Below are 16250 nucleotides of genomic sequence, written 5' to 3'. Positions count from 1 at the left end.
TCCAGCATGTGCCTGAGGAGGGGGAGGCATTACCCTTAGGTGGAGCACTGGGGCCATGCCATCCCATCCTACCCTATCCCATTGCATCCCCTCCCCTCAAGTTCAGCCTCTCCTGGATGGTCTCTCTCTTCCCCAGGGCTGCGGGGCCTGATGATTGCCGTGATGATGGCTGCACTCATGTCGTCCCTGACCTCCATATTCAACAGCAGCAGCACCCTCTTCACCATGGACATCTGGAGGAAGCTGAGGCCGGCAGCTGGGGAGCGAGAGCTGCTCTTGGTGGGCAGGTAGGCACCAGGGGTTTCGAGGAAGGTTTGCTGGGGACCGGTGGGGCTGGTCCAGCCCTCTTTGATCTGCCTCCGGTGCCTGGAAGCTTGCAGAGTGCCTGAGCTTATGAAAGGAAAACAAGCCCTGGGTTATTTGATGTATGAAAGCTCTGGAGAGGCAGACAGGGCATCCGGGGCGTTTGGAGGAGCAGGGCTGCGCCCTCCCTGCCTCCAGCTCATCCTCCCGGCGGGACCGGGGGCGGCTTCCCAGCGCAGTCCCAAGCCGAGTGCGAGGGGACCTTTGCCGGGCGGCACAGGGCAGCGCTGCCCCGGCTGCTCCGGGGGGTGGCAGGTGCCAGCAGGGAGCCCGGGAGCCTGCCCGCGGTGCCACGCTCGGGGCGGCAGAGTCAGCGCTGGGGAATGCCCTGCGCGCTGCTGGGCTGCGCGGGGAGTGTCCTCGGCGTGGGGCAGACAATAACAAGGAGAGAATCTGGGTCAGGGCTTTGCCTGGGCTGCGGGGAGGGCTGGCTGGTCTGGCAGCTCCGGGAGCAGCTGTTTCTTGGCACCTTCCATCTCCAGAGGGTGGGAAGGAGATGGGCGACGAGCCCGGGGAGCCACAGTCCCGCACAACTCCTCCGTGAGAACCGGGTGGCTGGCTCAGGGGCTGCCTTGCCTCGCCCTGCCGCCGGCTGCGGTGACAATGCAGGGCGATGACGGCCGGGAGCACGCCCCAGAGCTCTCCCGGGGCTGGTTCCTGAGCGTTTCGGCCGCCTGGGGCAGGGGGCACGGCGGCACCGGGCGGTTGGTGCAAGCAGGGTCCTGCCGGGCGCTGCTGCCGTACAGCCCTGTGGGCGCAGAGCAAAGCAGAAACCTCCTGGAGAGGAGAGGAAAGCTGCTGAAGCTGCAGGTTTCAGCCTTCCTTCCCTGCCAGCACGGGCAGAAGTGGCTTGGAGCTGCTTCTCAGGAGGGGTCTGGGAGGTGCCTACCACCCCCTGCGCCCACCAAGGTGGGGATGCCCCTGTCTAGGAGAGCAGGGATTGGGCTGTGGGGCCAGAGAGAGCTCCCAGTGCCTGGGCTTGCTGGCTTGCCCTCCTGACATGGCCATGCCACCTGGCTGGAAATCCTCAGCACTATTTGATATGTGCCCTGTGCCAAGGTGATGGCACGGTGGTGAGAGCACCCAGCCCTCCTCAAATGCCCCCAGGCTGGACCAGGCTCCATCCTTGTCTAAATCCCCACCTCAGGCTGCACACAGAGGGCTCAGGGCCACCCAGCAGCCCCAGCTCACCACCCTGCTCCTGCATTCTTCCCATGACCTTTTAGCACCCTCTGTGCCTTAAAGATGAACCCATCCAGGGGGCTTTCTCCTGCCCCTTGGGTCAGGGGGTGCATTTTACAGCCCAGCTGCTTCCTCTTCCCCAGGCACCAGGCAGGCACTGGGGTCTCTGGCTAAGAGATCCCTTCAGTGCTTTTTTCCTCCTGTTATTTTCTCCCACTTCTGCTTCCTGAGCTGAGCAGAGGGGCATGGAGGTGATTCTGGGAAGCTGCAAACAAGCTGGGCTCAGCTGTAAGTGTGGTGGCTCCTGGGATGTGTCCTGTTCAGACTGGGCCCAAGGGCTCTGGCCAAGCCCTCTTGCTGTGGAGGAAGGTGCAGCTGGGCTTGGGGTGAGAGTGGGGATGGTGCTGGGACACAAATGCACCTCTCTGTCCCAGCCTGCCTGGGGGGAGCTGGGCATGGGGCAGCTCATCTCACATCCTCAGCTCTCAGGTGGCTGCTTTGGCTGGGTGTGAGGGTGCTGAGAGCATCACCCAGAGCTTTCACAGCACAAGTGCCCACTGCCTGCTGCTTCCTTGCTTGGGCATCTCACTTAGAAGCCTTTGGGGCTGGGTGGAGCCAGCACTGGCAGTTAGCCTCTTCTTGTGTTCCTGGGGATGTCACTTGGTGGTGAGCATCCTGCTGCTGGCCCACCTCCACCTTCTGGCCAGCTCTTCTGCACAGGTGCTGGCCCCTGGCCCCAGGGACCCAGCACCACCACGGCCATGCTGTGGGTGCAAGGAGGTGTGGGTGGGACAAGAACTTCACCCAGCACTGCACCATTGCTGCTTGCAGGGTGGTCACAGTGCTGCTGGTGGTCCTCAGTGTGGTCTGGATCCCCATCCTGCAGAGCTCCAGTGGTGGCCAGCTCTATGTCTACATCCAGGCTGTCACCAGCTACCTGGCCCCTCCTGTCACTGCTGTCTTCATCCTGGCTGTCTTCTGGCCCCGAGCTACCGAGCAGGTATGGCTGAGGGCACAGAGTGGTGCCAGCACTTCCCTGCCCACCTCACTCCCAGGGACCCAGCGGGGCTGAGGGGGCTGGGGGGAGGGAGGTGATGCTGGAGGGGCTGGGGGGAGGAACTGAGTCTGGCTGGCATTGCCAAGAGAGCTGGTGGGTGGCTGGTGCAAAGAGAAAGAAGAGGCAGGTGCCACCATGCATGACACCAAGTGTGGCATGGCTCATGTGGCTGACAGGGAACATCCCTCGTGGAAAGGGCTCGAATTTGGGCCAAGGCTTGGCTGGTCAGGGTGCAGGGACCTCTAAAGGTCTCTTCCCACCCAAACCACTCTGATTCTGTGACCCTCTCCCAGTGCTGGCTGGAGGGAGCAGCTCTCCTGGGGGTTTGTGGCCCCTGCAGGGTGACTGTCCCCCCTCCAGCCACTCCACTGTGCACCTTTGCTTTGCAGGGAGCTTTCTGGGGCCTGATGGTGGGGCTGGTGCTGGGCCTGGGCAGGATGGGGCTGGAGCTGGCTTACCCCACGCCCCGCTGCGGGGTCCCTGACCGCCGGCCCTGGCTGCTTGCTGGCATCCACTACCTGCACTTCGCTGTGCTGCTCTGTGCCACCACCGCGGCCATCGTGGTGGGGGGCAGCCTGCTGACCCCCCCAGCACCTCCATCCCAGGTGAGGAGGACAGCTGGGACCTCTCATCCTTGCCTCACCCTCCCACCCAGCCTCCTGGGCTGGAGGTGCTGGAGTCTGCCCCTGAGCTCGGCTGAGGAGGTCCCCGAGGGGGTCTGCCCTGGGGGTACTTTCTCACCAGGTCTCCCCTGGGTTTCCAGCTGAAGAATCTCACCTGGTGGACCCTCTCAGGGGAGCTTCCCCTGCCCTCTGCAGGCACCACAGCCCAGGGCCCCCCCCGCTGGTGAGTGTCCTCAGGGGGGGCTGGCAGGAGAGGCAACTTCGGAGCCCCCTGCTCCCCCCCGTCACGGGCAGCAGGGGGGGATGGGTGCCCTGTGCCTCGGCTCCCCCAGCGCTGTGCCACTCGCTGGGGGTGGCCAGTCCCAAGCCTCTGTCCCACTCACCCTCTGTCTGTCTGTGCCAGGTTCCTCCTCAGCCACCCCAGGCAGCCACCAGCCATCCAAGGGAGAGGGGCTGCTGGTGCCAGCCCTGAGGGACAGCAGGGAGCCTCCCTGCTGGGCTCACGTCTGCAGCATCAACGCCCTTGTCCTGCTGTGTGTCAATATCTTCTGCTATGCCTACTTTGCCTAGCAGCCTGCAGCCTCTGCAGGGGGCAGAGGGGCTGGGAGGGGGAGGAAGGGCTTTTGGGTGGGAGCTTCGACTTGGCACCTCTGGGATGTGGGCTGTTTACATCCACTGGTGTAATGAGCTGGCTGTTCTCAGCACCATGGACTCTGCATCCTGGGTGGATGTGTGTGTGGGGGTATTTGTGGGGGGTAGTGGGTCCCCAGGAGGGGGTCTGGGGAGAGATATTGGGGTGGGCAAGTGGGAGCTGCAAACCCACAGTGGAGCAGCAGATGTGTGAGTGTGGGCATGGGACCACCATGGTGCTGGGGGAGAAGGAGCCCCCAGCCCTGAGGGTGGCACCCAGAGGCACTTTGCTAGCTCTCAATTAAAAGCAATGTTGAAGAGCACCACGGTCTGCAGCACCCCCAGGACTGAGTCCCCCCAGGAGCAGCCCTCCCTGGGCACCCTGCACCCCAGCACCCTTCCCTGGGGCTCCCAGGCCTGGCCTCATCCTGCCTGCCTGAAGCCCTCCTTGGAGCTGGGGCTTTGCCTACAGGGGCTGGAGAGGAGTGAAGGTTTGGGACACATCTGCTCTTCCCTGCTGTTGCTGTCATCCCACTGGAATGTGGCTCTGGAACAGTTTTCCTGGCCCTGGTTCAGTGCTCCCTGGGCAGCAGCACTGCCAGCCCACAGCTGGTGGAGGTCTCCCAGGCCAGGGGAGCAGGAAGAGCCATGGCTGAGGAGTCACCACCAGCTTTGGTGCCCACCTCCAGCACAACCCATCCTGCACTGGGACCTCAGCACTGTCAGGCACCAGCTGAGGGGACAAGGGAGGTACAGCCCATGGGCAGGCACAAAGCAGCTCTGATGGGGGGGGACAGTGGGGGCTGTGGTGTTCCTGGCTCCCCTGCAGTACTGCATCCAGCTCTGGGCTCCCCAGTTCAACAGGGACAGGGATCTGCTGGAGAGAGGATGCTGAAGGGACTAAGCACTGCCTGGGGAGGAGAGGCTGAGAGCCCTGGGGGGGTTCAGAGGAGAGGCTGAGAGCCCTGGGGGTGTTCAGCCTGGGGAGGAGAAGGCTGAGAGCCCCGGGGGTGTTCAGAGGAGAAGGCTGAGAGCCCTGGGGATGTTCAGCCTGGGGAGGAGAAGGCTGAGAGCCCCGGGGGTGTTCAGAGGAGAAGGCTGAGAGCCCTGGGGGTGTTCAGAGGAGAGGCTGAGAGCCCTGGGGGTGTTCAGAGGAGAAGGCTGAGAGGGGATTAAATAAATGTTTATAAATAGCTGAGGGCTGGGGGTCAGGAGGGAGGGGACAGGGACAGGGACAGGCTCTGCTCAGCTGCACCCTGGGACAGGACAAGGGGCAGTGGATGTAAACTCCAGCCCAGGAGGCTCCACCTCAACATGAGGAGGAACTTCTGCCCTGTGAGGGTCCCAGAGCCCTGGAGCAGGCTGCCCAGAGAGGTTGTGGAGTCTCCTGCTCTGGAGCCTTCCCAGCCCCATCTGGATGTGTTCCTGTGTGAGCTGTGCTGGATTCGATGCTCCTGCAGGGGGGTTGGACTCGATGATCTCTGGAGGTCCCTTCCAACCCCTGGCATCCTGTGCTCTGTGCTCTGTGGTCCCCCCGGCGCCGCGGGCAGCTCACTTGCGGAGGGGGTGGACGTAGGCGCGGGGGAAGAGCCCAACGCGGCCATAGATCTTCCCCTGCCACCACCTGGGGTCGGGGCAGGCCAGGACCTGGATGATGTCCCCACGGAGGAAGGGCAGCTGGGACCCATCTTGGCCTGAGAAGTCAAACTGGGCTTGCACGAATCTGGGTCTCCTCACCTGCAGGAAAGTCGAAGGCAAGTGGTTGGTGGGAGGAGAGGTGACCCCAGCCCCCCAGAGTCCCTGCTGGGACAGAGATGTCACCTCACAGGGTGCTGTAGACCAGCCTGGGCATCCAGAGCATAGGTGTGGGGGTACCTGGGGTGCCTGCTTCCAGCATGAGATGGTAGCAAGGCACCCAGAGTGCTGGGGACAGCCCCAGGTACAAGGGAAAGCTTGGGGTGCCACGGAGCACCCTGGGGTGCAGGGCAGAGCCTGTGGTGCAAAGGAGCACCCCAGGGCACATGGCTGCCTGGGAGACCCAAGATGGGTGCCCAGAGGACTCCTGCCCCTCGGAGGCAGCTGGCATCCTTCTCCTTTCTGGGTCCTTTTGGGTGCTGGAGCCACCCCCAGCCCAGCTCCCCAGGCACAGTTTGGCCACCTCTGCAATCACCACCCCAGGGCTTGGCTTTGCTGCAGCTTCTCTGAAGCTGGCTGCACCCAACCCAAGCTGGTTGGGCACTGCCACCTGCCTCAGGCACCACCCCTGGTCCAATGGGCAGCGGCATGGGCCTGGGGCAAGCTGCCCTGCCCTGCCAAGCTGCACTGGTGGCTTTTCCCCACCCTGTCTCGGGCTGCTGCACCTTGTTCTGCTTGACACTGCCTCCAGCAGAGCCTGAGCGTGGGGCCAAGAGCCAGCCAGGCACCTGGGGGTCCCTGGCTCCCTCTGGGGGGTGCTGGAGCTGGGGAGAGCTGAGCCTTGGGGGAGCTCATGCTGGGGTTTGGGCCCAGACCCCCAAGATGCTTCACCTGAAGGTGTTGGGGGAGCTTGTGCCCAGGGGGTCTGGAACTGGTCTCTACTCATCCTGAGCAACCTGATGGAGTTGGAGCTGTTCCTGCTCACTACAGGGGGCTTGGGCTAGGTGACCTCCAGAGGTCCCTTCCACCTTAGTGCATTCTATGGTTCTGCTCAGGGCTGGGCCATTTCCTTCCCTCCCTTTTGTCCATCTGCTGGTTCTGAGCCAGCACCAGCACCCAGTGGCTGGCAGGGAGGAGCAGAAGTCCAGGCAGGAGGAGTTCCCTGTCCCCCAGGGAACTGTGGCCCTGGGACACCTCCCTGAGAGCAAAGTGAGACCAGGAGGGTGCTGCTGTCCCACAGGCACAGCCCATGCCTCAGTTTCCCCCTGGGCCACAGCAGAGGGGTGGCAGCCCTGGCACCAGGGGAGTGCTGCAGGACCCCAACGGGACCAGGTGTGGGCTCCCAGCCTGGCCCCACTGCCACCGCCCCACAGCCCTGCTCGGTGTCCCCATCCCCTGAGGGTACCTCCTGGCTCTGGTCCTCATCCTGGAGGAAGACCTGCTGCTTTTTGGAGATGGTGGTTGTCCTGTAGAAGTCCACCAGCTCGTTGAGAGAGTTGAACTTTTCCTCCCAGAGGAAGTATCTGCCGTTCCTCTCCCTGAACACCCTGAAGTGCTGGATGTGCTGCTCGTAGCTGCAGGAGGAGGGTGGATGTTACTCCAGCAGCACCTAGGCACCCTCCTGGCACCGTGGGCAAAGCCCAGGGTGTGCTGGGTCTCTGGAGGGGCTGTGCATGCTGTGGCTGTGCCCGTGGGTCCCACTAGGCCCATCCTGCCGTGCCCGGGGTGCTGATGGCACCAGGGTCGCTCCTGGCTTTGCTGATGAGGCAGGTGAGGATCCCTCACAAGCTAGTGACACACCTGCAGCTGAGACCCAGCACAGCTCATCCCACCTGTGGCTGAAGCTCAGTGCCTGGCCATGACTCTCAGCACAGTGGGGTGCTTGGGGCTGGCCGTGTGCAGGGCATCCCCGGAGCAAGAGGGACCACAGCTGAGGCCCCAGGCTCAAGCTGCTCATGCAGGGCAGGTAAGGGAGCAGGGCAGCCTTGGCCTTGGGTGCTGCCACAGCTTGGAGTTTCCTAAAGGCTCTGGGAGGGCTCACTGGGAAGGCTCTGGGGGTCTTGTGGTCCTTGCACCTCACCAGAACCCTCCTCATCCTCCTGCTTCAGCACCAAGGGGAAGAGCAGTGAGAGCTGCAGGTCTCAGCTCCGCATGGGTGGGGAGAAGGTTGCAGCTGCTGGGTCTGGGTTGTCAAATCCCCAGGGACTGGAGGATGCAGGGGGGGATGCAGGGGGCTGGTGGGAGTCCCATCAGGGTACCTCTTTGGTGTGTAGCTGGGGGGGGGGGGCAGGCTGGGGTGCCCATGATGTGAGGCTGCCATGGGGCTGTGGTGGGGACTGCTGCTGCCAGGCCCCTGGGCAGGGGCAGGGACCTGGCCACAGTGGTGGTGCAGGGCAGAACCTGGCTCCCTTTCATTAGGGGCAAGAACCTCCTTCAATGCTTCATTAGCTGTGTGAGAAAGTGCCTGACTGGCCTGGGGCTGGCTCCTGCTACCCTGGCCCCAGGCAGGGAAGGGGCAGCAGTGGGGTGAGAGGCCCTGGGGCAGGCTGTGCCCATTGGCACACTGCCAAAATGGCTGTCCCCATGGCATTGGAAAGCTGTGTCCCCTTGTCCCAGGGGATGCTCTGGACAACTTGTTCCTCCAGGACATGTCCCCAGGGCTGTGCTTGCAGCTTGGCCCCAGCTCTGCTGCTACCCACGTGGCTGTACTGAGGGGCACCCCAGTGATGGAGGCAGGGAGCAGGAAGCAGGAGTGATGGAGGCACAGCATGAGGCTGTGGAAGGGAGAGAGAAGAGGGAGAGCCTGAGGGAAGCTCCAGCTGGATGGAGGGGGGTTACACCTCCCCAGCCCCTTCCAGGCAGGGCAGAGTGCTCACCCCTTTCCCAGCACCATAGTGGGGAGCATGCACAAAGGTGGCCTGATGGCTTCAGCCCCCCAGATGGGGGCTGCAGGGGACCCTTGCCCATCCCACCAGGTGTCCATCCACATCCCATGGCTGCTTACCTGACAGAGATGGAGAACTGGCCCGGGGCGCTCTCGCTGTCACGGACCAGGAAGGCTCCTGGGTGCCTGCGCTGCAGGAGCTGCTCCTCTGCCAGCTGCCTGGAGGTCCTGCCCACATACCACCTGTGAGGGGCACTGGGCTCAGCCACGGGCACCCCTGACCCCCGGGCACACCCCCTGACCCCTGGGCACACCCCCTGACCCCTGGGCACACCCCAGTGCCACATCTCCCTCCCACAGCACAGAGGCACCGACAGCCCTGGTGTGGGTGGGAGTGGGGTCCCTGTTGAGCCCCCCTGGAGGCTGGGACCCTCACAGCAGTTTGTCCCCCTCCCCAGGGGGGGACAGCAGGGTGCTGGGGTTGCAGAGGTGTCCCCATGCCCTGCCTCATCCACGCAGGGTCAGTGAGCATCACCAACAGCTGTGACCACATCCTGCCACCACATCACACGCCTCAGCCTCCCCTTTGCTGCCTGTCCCCTGGCTCCCCCCCACCTCCCAGTCCCTCTTGGGTGCAAAAAGGGAAATTAGAATAGTTCTAACCAATGTCCTTGGAAGAGGCAAGGACCTCACACTGGCTGTGCAAAACAATCTCTCTCCTCTCACCTCCTTGCTCCGGGAGATGCTAACTTTGTGCTTCTGCTGCCTTCTGCCTGACCTTGGCTGCAGTGTTTTGGCTAAGTTCTAACTTCCCTGCTCTGCCTCCTGTCCCTTTGTGTGCAGGAAGGTAAGGGGGAGGCAGGGAGGGAGAAGCTGTCAGCTTCCCCTGGTCTTGTGCTGCTCATTACTTGCAAGTACCTGCACAGACAGTGAATGTTGTGGGCTTGGCACACACTCACTGCACTTCGTTGCAGGTTGCAGTTTTGCTTGCAAGTTCAGCTTCCATTTGCTTCCAGCTGAGCTGGGTCTGGCAAATTTAATCCCAGCTTGTCCACCCAAGGTGGAGGGGCAGTGGGGGCTGCCCCGGGCTGCCCTGAGCCCACATGTTCCTGCTTCCCAGCCGCAGGTCTTTGCTGTGGCACTGAAAGGGGATTTGCCAGGGATAACGATCCAGCAGACACAGGCTAAAGCTGGGCTGGATTAAGCTGGGCTTTAATGAGGCAGTAATAGGATTGTGTCTAATGCAGCTGTAATCCTGCAGCGCTTTGTTGCTCCCCAGTCACCGTTTGTTGGGCTGGCAGTCCGGTGTGAGGGTTGGATGTGTGTGTGTGGGGAGGATGTGGCCCTGCTGCTGCCTGCTGTCCCCCCTGGCTGTGCTGCCAGGGGCAGCCTGAGCCAGCAGGCAGGACCCCTGGCTCGGTTTTGCCATGGTTGGGACCACCCTGGCTTGTGGCACAGCTTTGAGCATCGGGGATGCCCTGCTGGGATGGCTGCCTGGGTGGTGGCAGAGGCTGTCCCAGTGCCTGAGCAGAGCAGGACTTCCAGCCCCCACCTCGCCCCCGGGGGACACGGGGAAGGTACTTACGGGTGGGGCTTGACCTTGATGTAGTTTTTGGGCACAAAGCCCTCGTAGCCGTACAGCTCAGCCTTGTACCAGTTCTGATCATCTTCCATGTTCAGGATCTACGTCGGGAGAGGAGCAGGGAGAGGAGCAGGGAGGCGTCAGCCTGGCTGCTGTGTGCCTGGGACCGGAGCCGAGCGAGACCTTGCCCCAGACCCCTCAACCCCCATCAAAACCTCGGAAAAAAGGAGGGGGGCTCTAAGGTGACGTGTTTGGGGGCACCTGTACAGAGCTGCCTGCTTCCCCCAGCACCCCTCAGTTCACAGCAGCTGTGGGTCACCCCGGTAAGCTGGCAGAGCGCCTCCAAACCCCTGCCCAGGGAAGAGGGTAAAATCTATCTCTGGGACAGGCTGGGGTGGCAGCAGGGCCCCCGCGTCCTCCCGGGGGGGGTGGCAGCTGGGTGCTCCGTGGGAGGCAGCATCCTGGAGCGAGCAGCGGGGCCGGCTCCTGCTTCCTGCGGCTCCGTTTGCAGCCTCCCCCGCAGGGGCCCGGGCCCGGGTCCGGCGCAGCTGTGCAAACAGGATCCGAGACCCCGCGGGGCAAACGCGCCGGGCAGGAGGGACAGCGCGCTGGGGCTGGGGACCCGGGCTCACCCTTGTCCTCCCCAGGGCTGCTGCACCCCATGAGGGGCGGCTGGGGGTGCCAGGAGGAGCTGCTGGCACTGCAGCATCAGCCCCGAGCAGAAGAGCGAGCGGCTGGGCGGCAGGGCTGGGGGTGAGTCCTCTCGTCCCCATCGCGGGGCTGCGGTTCCCCGGGGATGTTTGAAGCCATCTCTGAAGTCTTTTGAGATCCCCAGGTGAGAACCCATCCCGATGCCAGCATCTGGGTGGGGGGTTGGGCACACGGTCCCTGCTGCTGGGTCCCTGCAGCCCCCAGTGCTTCTGTGGGGCAGCAAAAGCTTGTTCTAGCCCCAGGGGCTGCCACAGAGCACGGCTGGTGGCACTGATGGCCACAGAGGCCAGGTGGGAATCTTCTGGAGATGTGGCTGGTGGCACACGTGAGTGGTACCCACCCCACCCCTGCTGGCAATGCTGCTCTGCACCCCCAAACCCTCAAAGATGGCTCCTGACACCCCCCAGAAAGCCCCAGACAGGCACCAAAGGCAGGTGCAATGAGAGCACTGATGTCATCCCAGGCTGTGTGCCCACTCTGTCCCCTACAGCAGCAGCATCCAACCCCACGCTGGCTGCTGGTGACCCCCCCCCGGCTGGTGACCCCCCTGCTCCCCATACCTTCAGAGTGTCTCCTTTCTTAAAGGGCAGCTCATCCTTTGCTGCTGCCTGGAAGCTGTACAGGGCCACCGACTCCATGGTGCTGGCTGTCACCAGCTGGTGACAAAGGCTCCTAGGTGCTCAGCATGCCGGGGCCGCGGGGCCCGGGGGCAGGTGCTGAGCACACAGCGCAGCGGTGCCGCTGGGCAGGAAGCTCTGCTGATGTCAGAGCTGCTGGGGCCAAGCCGTGAGCACCACGTGGGACACTGCCAGTGGGCACAGCTGCCCAGAAGTGTTGGGCAGTGAGGGAGGAGGCCAGGGCAAGAGGACCTGGGCACGTCAGCGAGTGGCACGGTCGGATGTCGCCTCTGCAGTGGGTGCAGTGCTGGGCAGCCGTGGGGCTTCGGAAGGAAGCAGGATGGCAATGGCTGGACACAGGCAGAGGATGTGGGTGAAGTGTCTGGCGAGCAGGGCTGGGAGGTGGTGCTGGTGGGACAGTTTGTGACATCCTGCAAGGGCTGAGCAGCCAGCATGACCTTTGAGAGGCGGCTGGGTGGGGAGCATAGACTTATTTGGATTGGAGAAGACCTTTTAGATCATCAAGCCCAACCCTGAGCTCAGGACACCACTAAACCATTGTCCCTCAGAACAACATCTACAGGGCTTTGAAACTGCTCCAGGGATGCAGTCATCACCACTGCCCTGGGCAGCCTGTTCCAGGACTTGACAACCCTTTGGGGGAATAAACTGTTCCTCATGTCCAGCCTAACCCTCCCCCTGTGCAGCCTGAGGCCGTTTCCTCTTGTCCTACTGCCTGTTACTGGGGAGAAGAGACCACCCTCGCCCCAACCTGCCTCCTGCCTGCTTCCAGGGAGCTGAAGGGTTGTTTGGGCCAAGAGAGACGAGGGAGGGTGGGATGGGCAGAGGTGCAGGAGGCAGGGTGGAGGCACACATCTGGTGTCTTTGGAAGTCAGATTGAAACCCCCATGCCAGCTCCCAGCTCCCAGCCACGAGGCTTCAGCACAGCTGGGCCTGGCTGGCTGTGTCCTGGCCCTTTGGGAGCTGGGTTTGGGCAGTTTGTTTGGGCAGGGGTAGGGAAAGACATGATCCCTTGTAGGCTGAGAGATCTTCCTGTGAGTCATGGCACCAAGTCTGCAGGGCTTGCACTCAGGGCAGGCCTCCAGTGCCACGCAGCCTTCCCATCGTGGGGGGGGACAGGGCATGAGGTGCACAGAAAATCCCCCAGGCACTGCTTTTGCTCTTCTGGGAGGAACTAAGCTGGGGACAGCTGTGGCTCAAGCCCTGCCCCTGGATTTGGGTGTTTTCCAGCAAAGAGCAGGACACCTCTTCCCTCTGCCCCGGGGAGGGATGAATTGTGCTGCCTGCAGAGCCTCTGGGGGGCTCCCAGCTGGGTGATTCAGCTCCTCCAGACCTTAATCCCCCTTCCCAAAGCATGGAACACACCACCCAGGCCACTTCCAGGGTCTTGGTGCCCGTGAGAAGTGGAGAGGGATGTGCAGGGTGGCCTTGGGTGTCCCAGTGGATCTCCCTAGCACAGCCCAGGGATGGGCTGGGGAGGGCAAGGGGCCGTGGGGAGGGCAAGGGGACGTGGGGAGGGTAAGGGGCCGTGGGGAGGGGCTGGGTTTGTGCACTCCTGCCACAAAGCTGCGCTGCCTGGTGAGACCCAGGGGACAGGGCTGCAGCTGGGAGCTGGCCACCTCGGGGCAGCTCTGCAGAGCAGTGGAGCTGGGTGACCCCTGGAGCAGCCAGCCCCAGCAGGGCTGCTGCTCTAACCCCACCGCTGCCCACGGGCTGGTCCTCTCCCTGTGGCCGCCGGCGCAGCCTGCACGATGCCCACCTGCAAGGTAAGGCACTGGCTGGGGAGCTGCCTGGGTGTGGGGGTGTCTGAGCACTGGGAAGGGGTTGAGGTGGGAGGAATCTGCCAGCCAGCACGGGGTGACAATCTGCCACGCTTCAGATGGACACCAGGAGGGGTTTTGGGGACTGGCTTCTGCGGGATGGCTGCAAGGAGGCTTGGGGGCCAACGTGGGCTGCCCAGCCCGGACCCTTGCATGGTGTCACACTGTCCTGGGTGGGGTGCAAGACAGTGGTCCCCAGGCCTTGCTGCAGTGGCTGGGCTCAGGACCGGAGCAGGATTGGGTCCTGCCAGCAGATGGCAGCAGTCTCCAGGGGACACTGGGGACACGGGACAGTGCCACCTCCCCTCCATTCCGGCTCTGGAGAAGCCAGCGGCGCCTTTGGCATCCCTGTCCACATCCTCCCACACCACAGCCTTTTGTTTCCCCTCCCTTCCCCCGTCTTCCCTCTTGTGCCTTCTCAAGTGCCACACTTTGTACAGCACAGGCTGCACCAGGGCAGGGTGAGCCTGCCCCTGCAGGGCTAGCTCTGAGTGCTGAGCAGGGCAGGGTGGGATCCTGGGGGGGTCTGTACCCCCATCCCCACATCCTGCATGTCTCCCGTGCTCAGAGGGACCCAGGAGGTGCACATGGATGCCATCAGGTGGAAGGCAGAGCCTGAAGCCTGGAGCAAGGTGCTTGGCACTGCTTGCTGTGAGCATCAGCCCAGCTTGCAAGGAGACCCTGAGGTCCCTGCAGGTGCAGTGTCCCCACCCTGCCCTGGGTTTGGGCACCAGCTCATGCTGCCTCTCCCTCCAGACAGGACAGTTTTGTGACCCTGGGGACAGGCAGGGGAGGGTGCAGCCAGCTCTGGCATCACCCTGCCCCTCCATGCAGCCACCCCTGGGTGCATGCCAGATGCTGAGAGCTGTCTGGAGCTCCTGCCACCTGCCACGTTGCCCAATCTGCTCAGTGAGTGTTTCAGCAACATCCTGTGTTTACCTGGCTGCAGAAAGCCCCACATGAGGATGAGGAGGGAGGGAGGGAAGGAGGGCAGCCTCTTCCCCTTCCGCTGCAGGCCCTGGGGAGCTTTGTGAGTGAGGTGATCCTGGTCTCCCCAGCTCCTCTCCAGCTGATGCCCTCTGTGGCTCCTAGCTGGGCCATGGCTCACAGTGCTGCTTGAGGGTGATGGGTGGGAAAGGTGTCTCAAGCCTGGGTTTGACTACCATGGTGGAGCTGTGAGCTGGGCCTGGCTGGTGGCAGGGCTGGACTATGTGAGCTGGCTCACAGCACAGACCCTGGTGTGTAAGGAGCTTTGATTCTGCCCTGGTGAGGCCACAGCTGGAGTCCTGGGTCCAGTCCTGGCCTCCCTAGCTCAGGAGAGACAGGTCTGAGGGGCTTGGAGCATCTCTGTGAGGAAGAAAGGCTGAGAGCCCTGGGGCTGAGAGCCTGGAGAAGAGCAGCCCCAGAGGGGAGCTGAGCAGTGCTCTGCAAGAGCTAAAGGGAGTGCAAGAGGATGGAGCCAGACTCTTTTCAGTGGTGTCCAGGGACAGGACAAGGGGCAGTGGGCACAAACTGGAACCCAGAAGGTTCCATCTGAAGCTTCTTTGCTGTGAGGGTGACAGAGCCCTGGAAGAGGCTGCCCAGAGGCTGCACCACTGCAGTATGTGGTTGGTACTCAGCTCTGGAACCACTGCAGGCTGTCTGGGGCTCTGAACCAGCCTGCTCTAGCTGCAGATGTCCCCAATCACTGCAGGGGGGTTGGACTAGATGGCCTTTCGAGGTCCCTTCCCACCCAACCCACTCTGTGATCCTCTGCCCTGCACAGAGCTGTTCCCCCCCCAGCTGCCTGTGTGCCTGGGGACCAGCAGTGACCCATGAGTGGCTCTTGGGATGTGATGGGGACCCTCAGCCTCCTGAGGAAGTGGATGCCCCACTGAGGCCCCATGCAGAGAGGAAGCAAGATCCTGGGCTAGAAAATGCCACGTCAGTGCCTGCAAACAGGAGGCCAGAGTCAGCAATCTCCCTCTGGAGCAGAGGTCATGTTGGTGACTCCTGAGCATCAGGCTTGCCCTTGTGTGCAGCTCTACTTCTCCACAAAGCCCTGCCCACACTGAGGGGTTTGAGTCACCATTTACAGCCTGGTCCAGAGCATGGCTGGCTTCAGAGGCTCAGGCCCCTCTGAACCTCTGACTGCCCCACAGGACCCATGGAGAAACATTTAGAGGAGGTGCAGCCAGCAGACCCAGAGCCAGTGGGTCACATCCAGTCCAGCATGGCCATGGGTGGCTCCTTGAGGGAGGCATCAGTGGTCTGCAGCCATGGAGTCACATCCCCTCTGGGTCTGCAAGGATGGTTGGGGCTGGTATTAGTTTCTTCTGGGCTAGCAAGGTGGTGAGTCTCTCCTGCCCGTGGTGTAGGTGGGCTGGGCAGTGGGACCACACTACCCAGCTCCCAGGGAGCGAGTCCAGGGGTGGGCACCAGGGGGTAACATCTCACTGTTGGCACTTGGCTCTGGCACTGAGGGTGTGTCTGGAAAAGGACTGGAACTCCTGAAGTCTCAGGTGTGGCATTCAACCCCAAACCCTCAAGAAAGGCTCACTGAGGAGGCAGCTTCTCCCCAACAGCCTCCTCCAGGGACATGCAGCCTTGGGTGACAGCTGGGAGGTTAACTGTTCAGGAGACAATCCTCAGGGTCAGCAGCAGTTCATCTCCTTGGGTCCTGTGGAGAGCACCAGCTGGCCTTGGGCTGGTGAGGAGTGGGTGGTCTCTGCTGTGGCTGTGTCATGAAGATGCTCATGAGATCCTGCTGTTCCCTTTGGCCCCCTGGGACAGCCCAGGGGCAGGAGGTGGACTGTCCCTTTGCCTGTAAGGTGTCCTCCCCTCAGCTGGCTACAGCTTCCCTGTCACAACCTGGAGAGGACTGAGTCATTCAGCTCTGCCTGGCTCTTGGCTGGAAGCACATCCTGCTGTGTGCTCCATGGCTGTGGTATGCTGGTCCTTGAGCTCTGCTCTGGGACTTTACTGTGCCCATTGACTTATCTGGTGATAACTCTGAGATCTGCTGGGTGTTCCCAGCCAGGTCAACCCAGGCTCTGCTTGAGGCTGTGTGAGCAGTTTTCTGCTGACCCTGATGAGTGCTCCTTTGGGGATGACTGATAGAGGCTTCTGTGGTGAGCAACTGCTGT

At 62.6% G+C, this 16250-nt stretch overlaps 2 protein-coding genes across 6 annotated transcripts in view; one reads left to right on the top strand and one right to left on the bottom strand.

The window, feature by feature from the left end:
• SLC5A10 (solute carrier family 5 member 10) overlaps nucleotides 1-4171 on the top strand; it is a 48327-nt gene extending 44156 nt beyond the window's left edge. For 3 of the 4 annotated variants that reach the window (XM_068146531.1, XM_068146530.1, XM_068146532.1), the window contains 5 exons: nucleotides 137-287; nucleotides 2377-2545; nucleotides 2992-3207; nucleotides 3366-3448; nucleotides 3629-4171. In XM_068146531.1, coding sequence (XP_068002632.1) covers nucleotides 137-287; nucleotides 2377-2545; nucleotides 2992-3207; nucleotides 3366-3448; nucleotides 3629-4160 — 1151 coding nt within the window. In that variant the 3' untranslated portion in view covers nucleotides 4161-4171. Of the gene's footprint in view, nucleotides 1-136; nucleotides 288-2376; nucleotides 2546-2991; nucleotides 3208-3346; nucleotides 3449-3628 lie in introns of all 4 variants that reach the window. The other variant, XM_068146533.1, reaches the window with a different exon arrangement.
• A 771-nt stretch (nucleotides 4172-4942) lies between these two features.
• Nucleotides 4943-11367, bottom strand: GRAP (GRB2 related adaptor protein). Of its 2 annotated transcripts, none has more exons than XM_068146527.1 (5): nucleotides 11228-11367; nucleotides 9960-10057; nucleotides 8495-8617; nucleotides 6896-7064; nucleotides 4943-5592 (listed from the first exon to the last, which is right to left on the bottom strand). In XM_068146527.1, exons 1-5 carry the CDS (start codon nucleotides 11303-11305, stop codon nucleotides 5407-5409), a joined length of 654 nt encoding a protein of 217 aa, XP_068002628.1. In that variant the 5' UTR covers nucleotides 11306-11367; the 3' UTR covers nucleotides 4943-5406. The 2 variants fall into 2 exon arrangements, with proteins under 2 accessions (XP_068002628.1, XP_068002629.1); XM_068146528.1 differs by having other exon boundaries at nucleotides 8495-8602.
• Nucleotides 11368-16250: the final 4883 nt, after the last annotated feature.

The sequence above is a fragment of the Melanerpes formicivorus genome, unplaced genomic scaffold (assembly GCF_026170545.1).
Source record: "Melanerpes formicivorus ecotype bairdi unplaced genomic scaffold, bMelFor1.0.p_v2 SCAF_14, whole genome shotgun sequence".
NCBI lineage: Eukaryota > Metazoa > Chordata > Aves > Piciformes > Picidae > Melanerpes > Melanerpes formicivorus.
This window is presented reverse-complemented; position numbering and strand designations above follow the sequence as displayed.

Coding starts and splice junctions, on each gene's coding strand:
- GRAP (XM_068146527.1), bottom strand. CDS start 11,305: ATGGAGTCGGTGGCCCTGTACAGCTTCCAGGCAGCAGCAAAGGATGAG. Junction 10,058..11,227: donor AGAAAGGAGACACTCTGAAG/GTATGGGGAGCA, acceptor CTCCCGACGTAG/ATCCTGAACATGGAAGATGA. Junction 8,618..9,959: donor ATCAAGGTCAAGCCCCACCC/GTAAGTACCTTC, acceptor TGCCCCTCACAG/GTGGTATGTGGGCAGGACCT.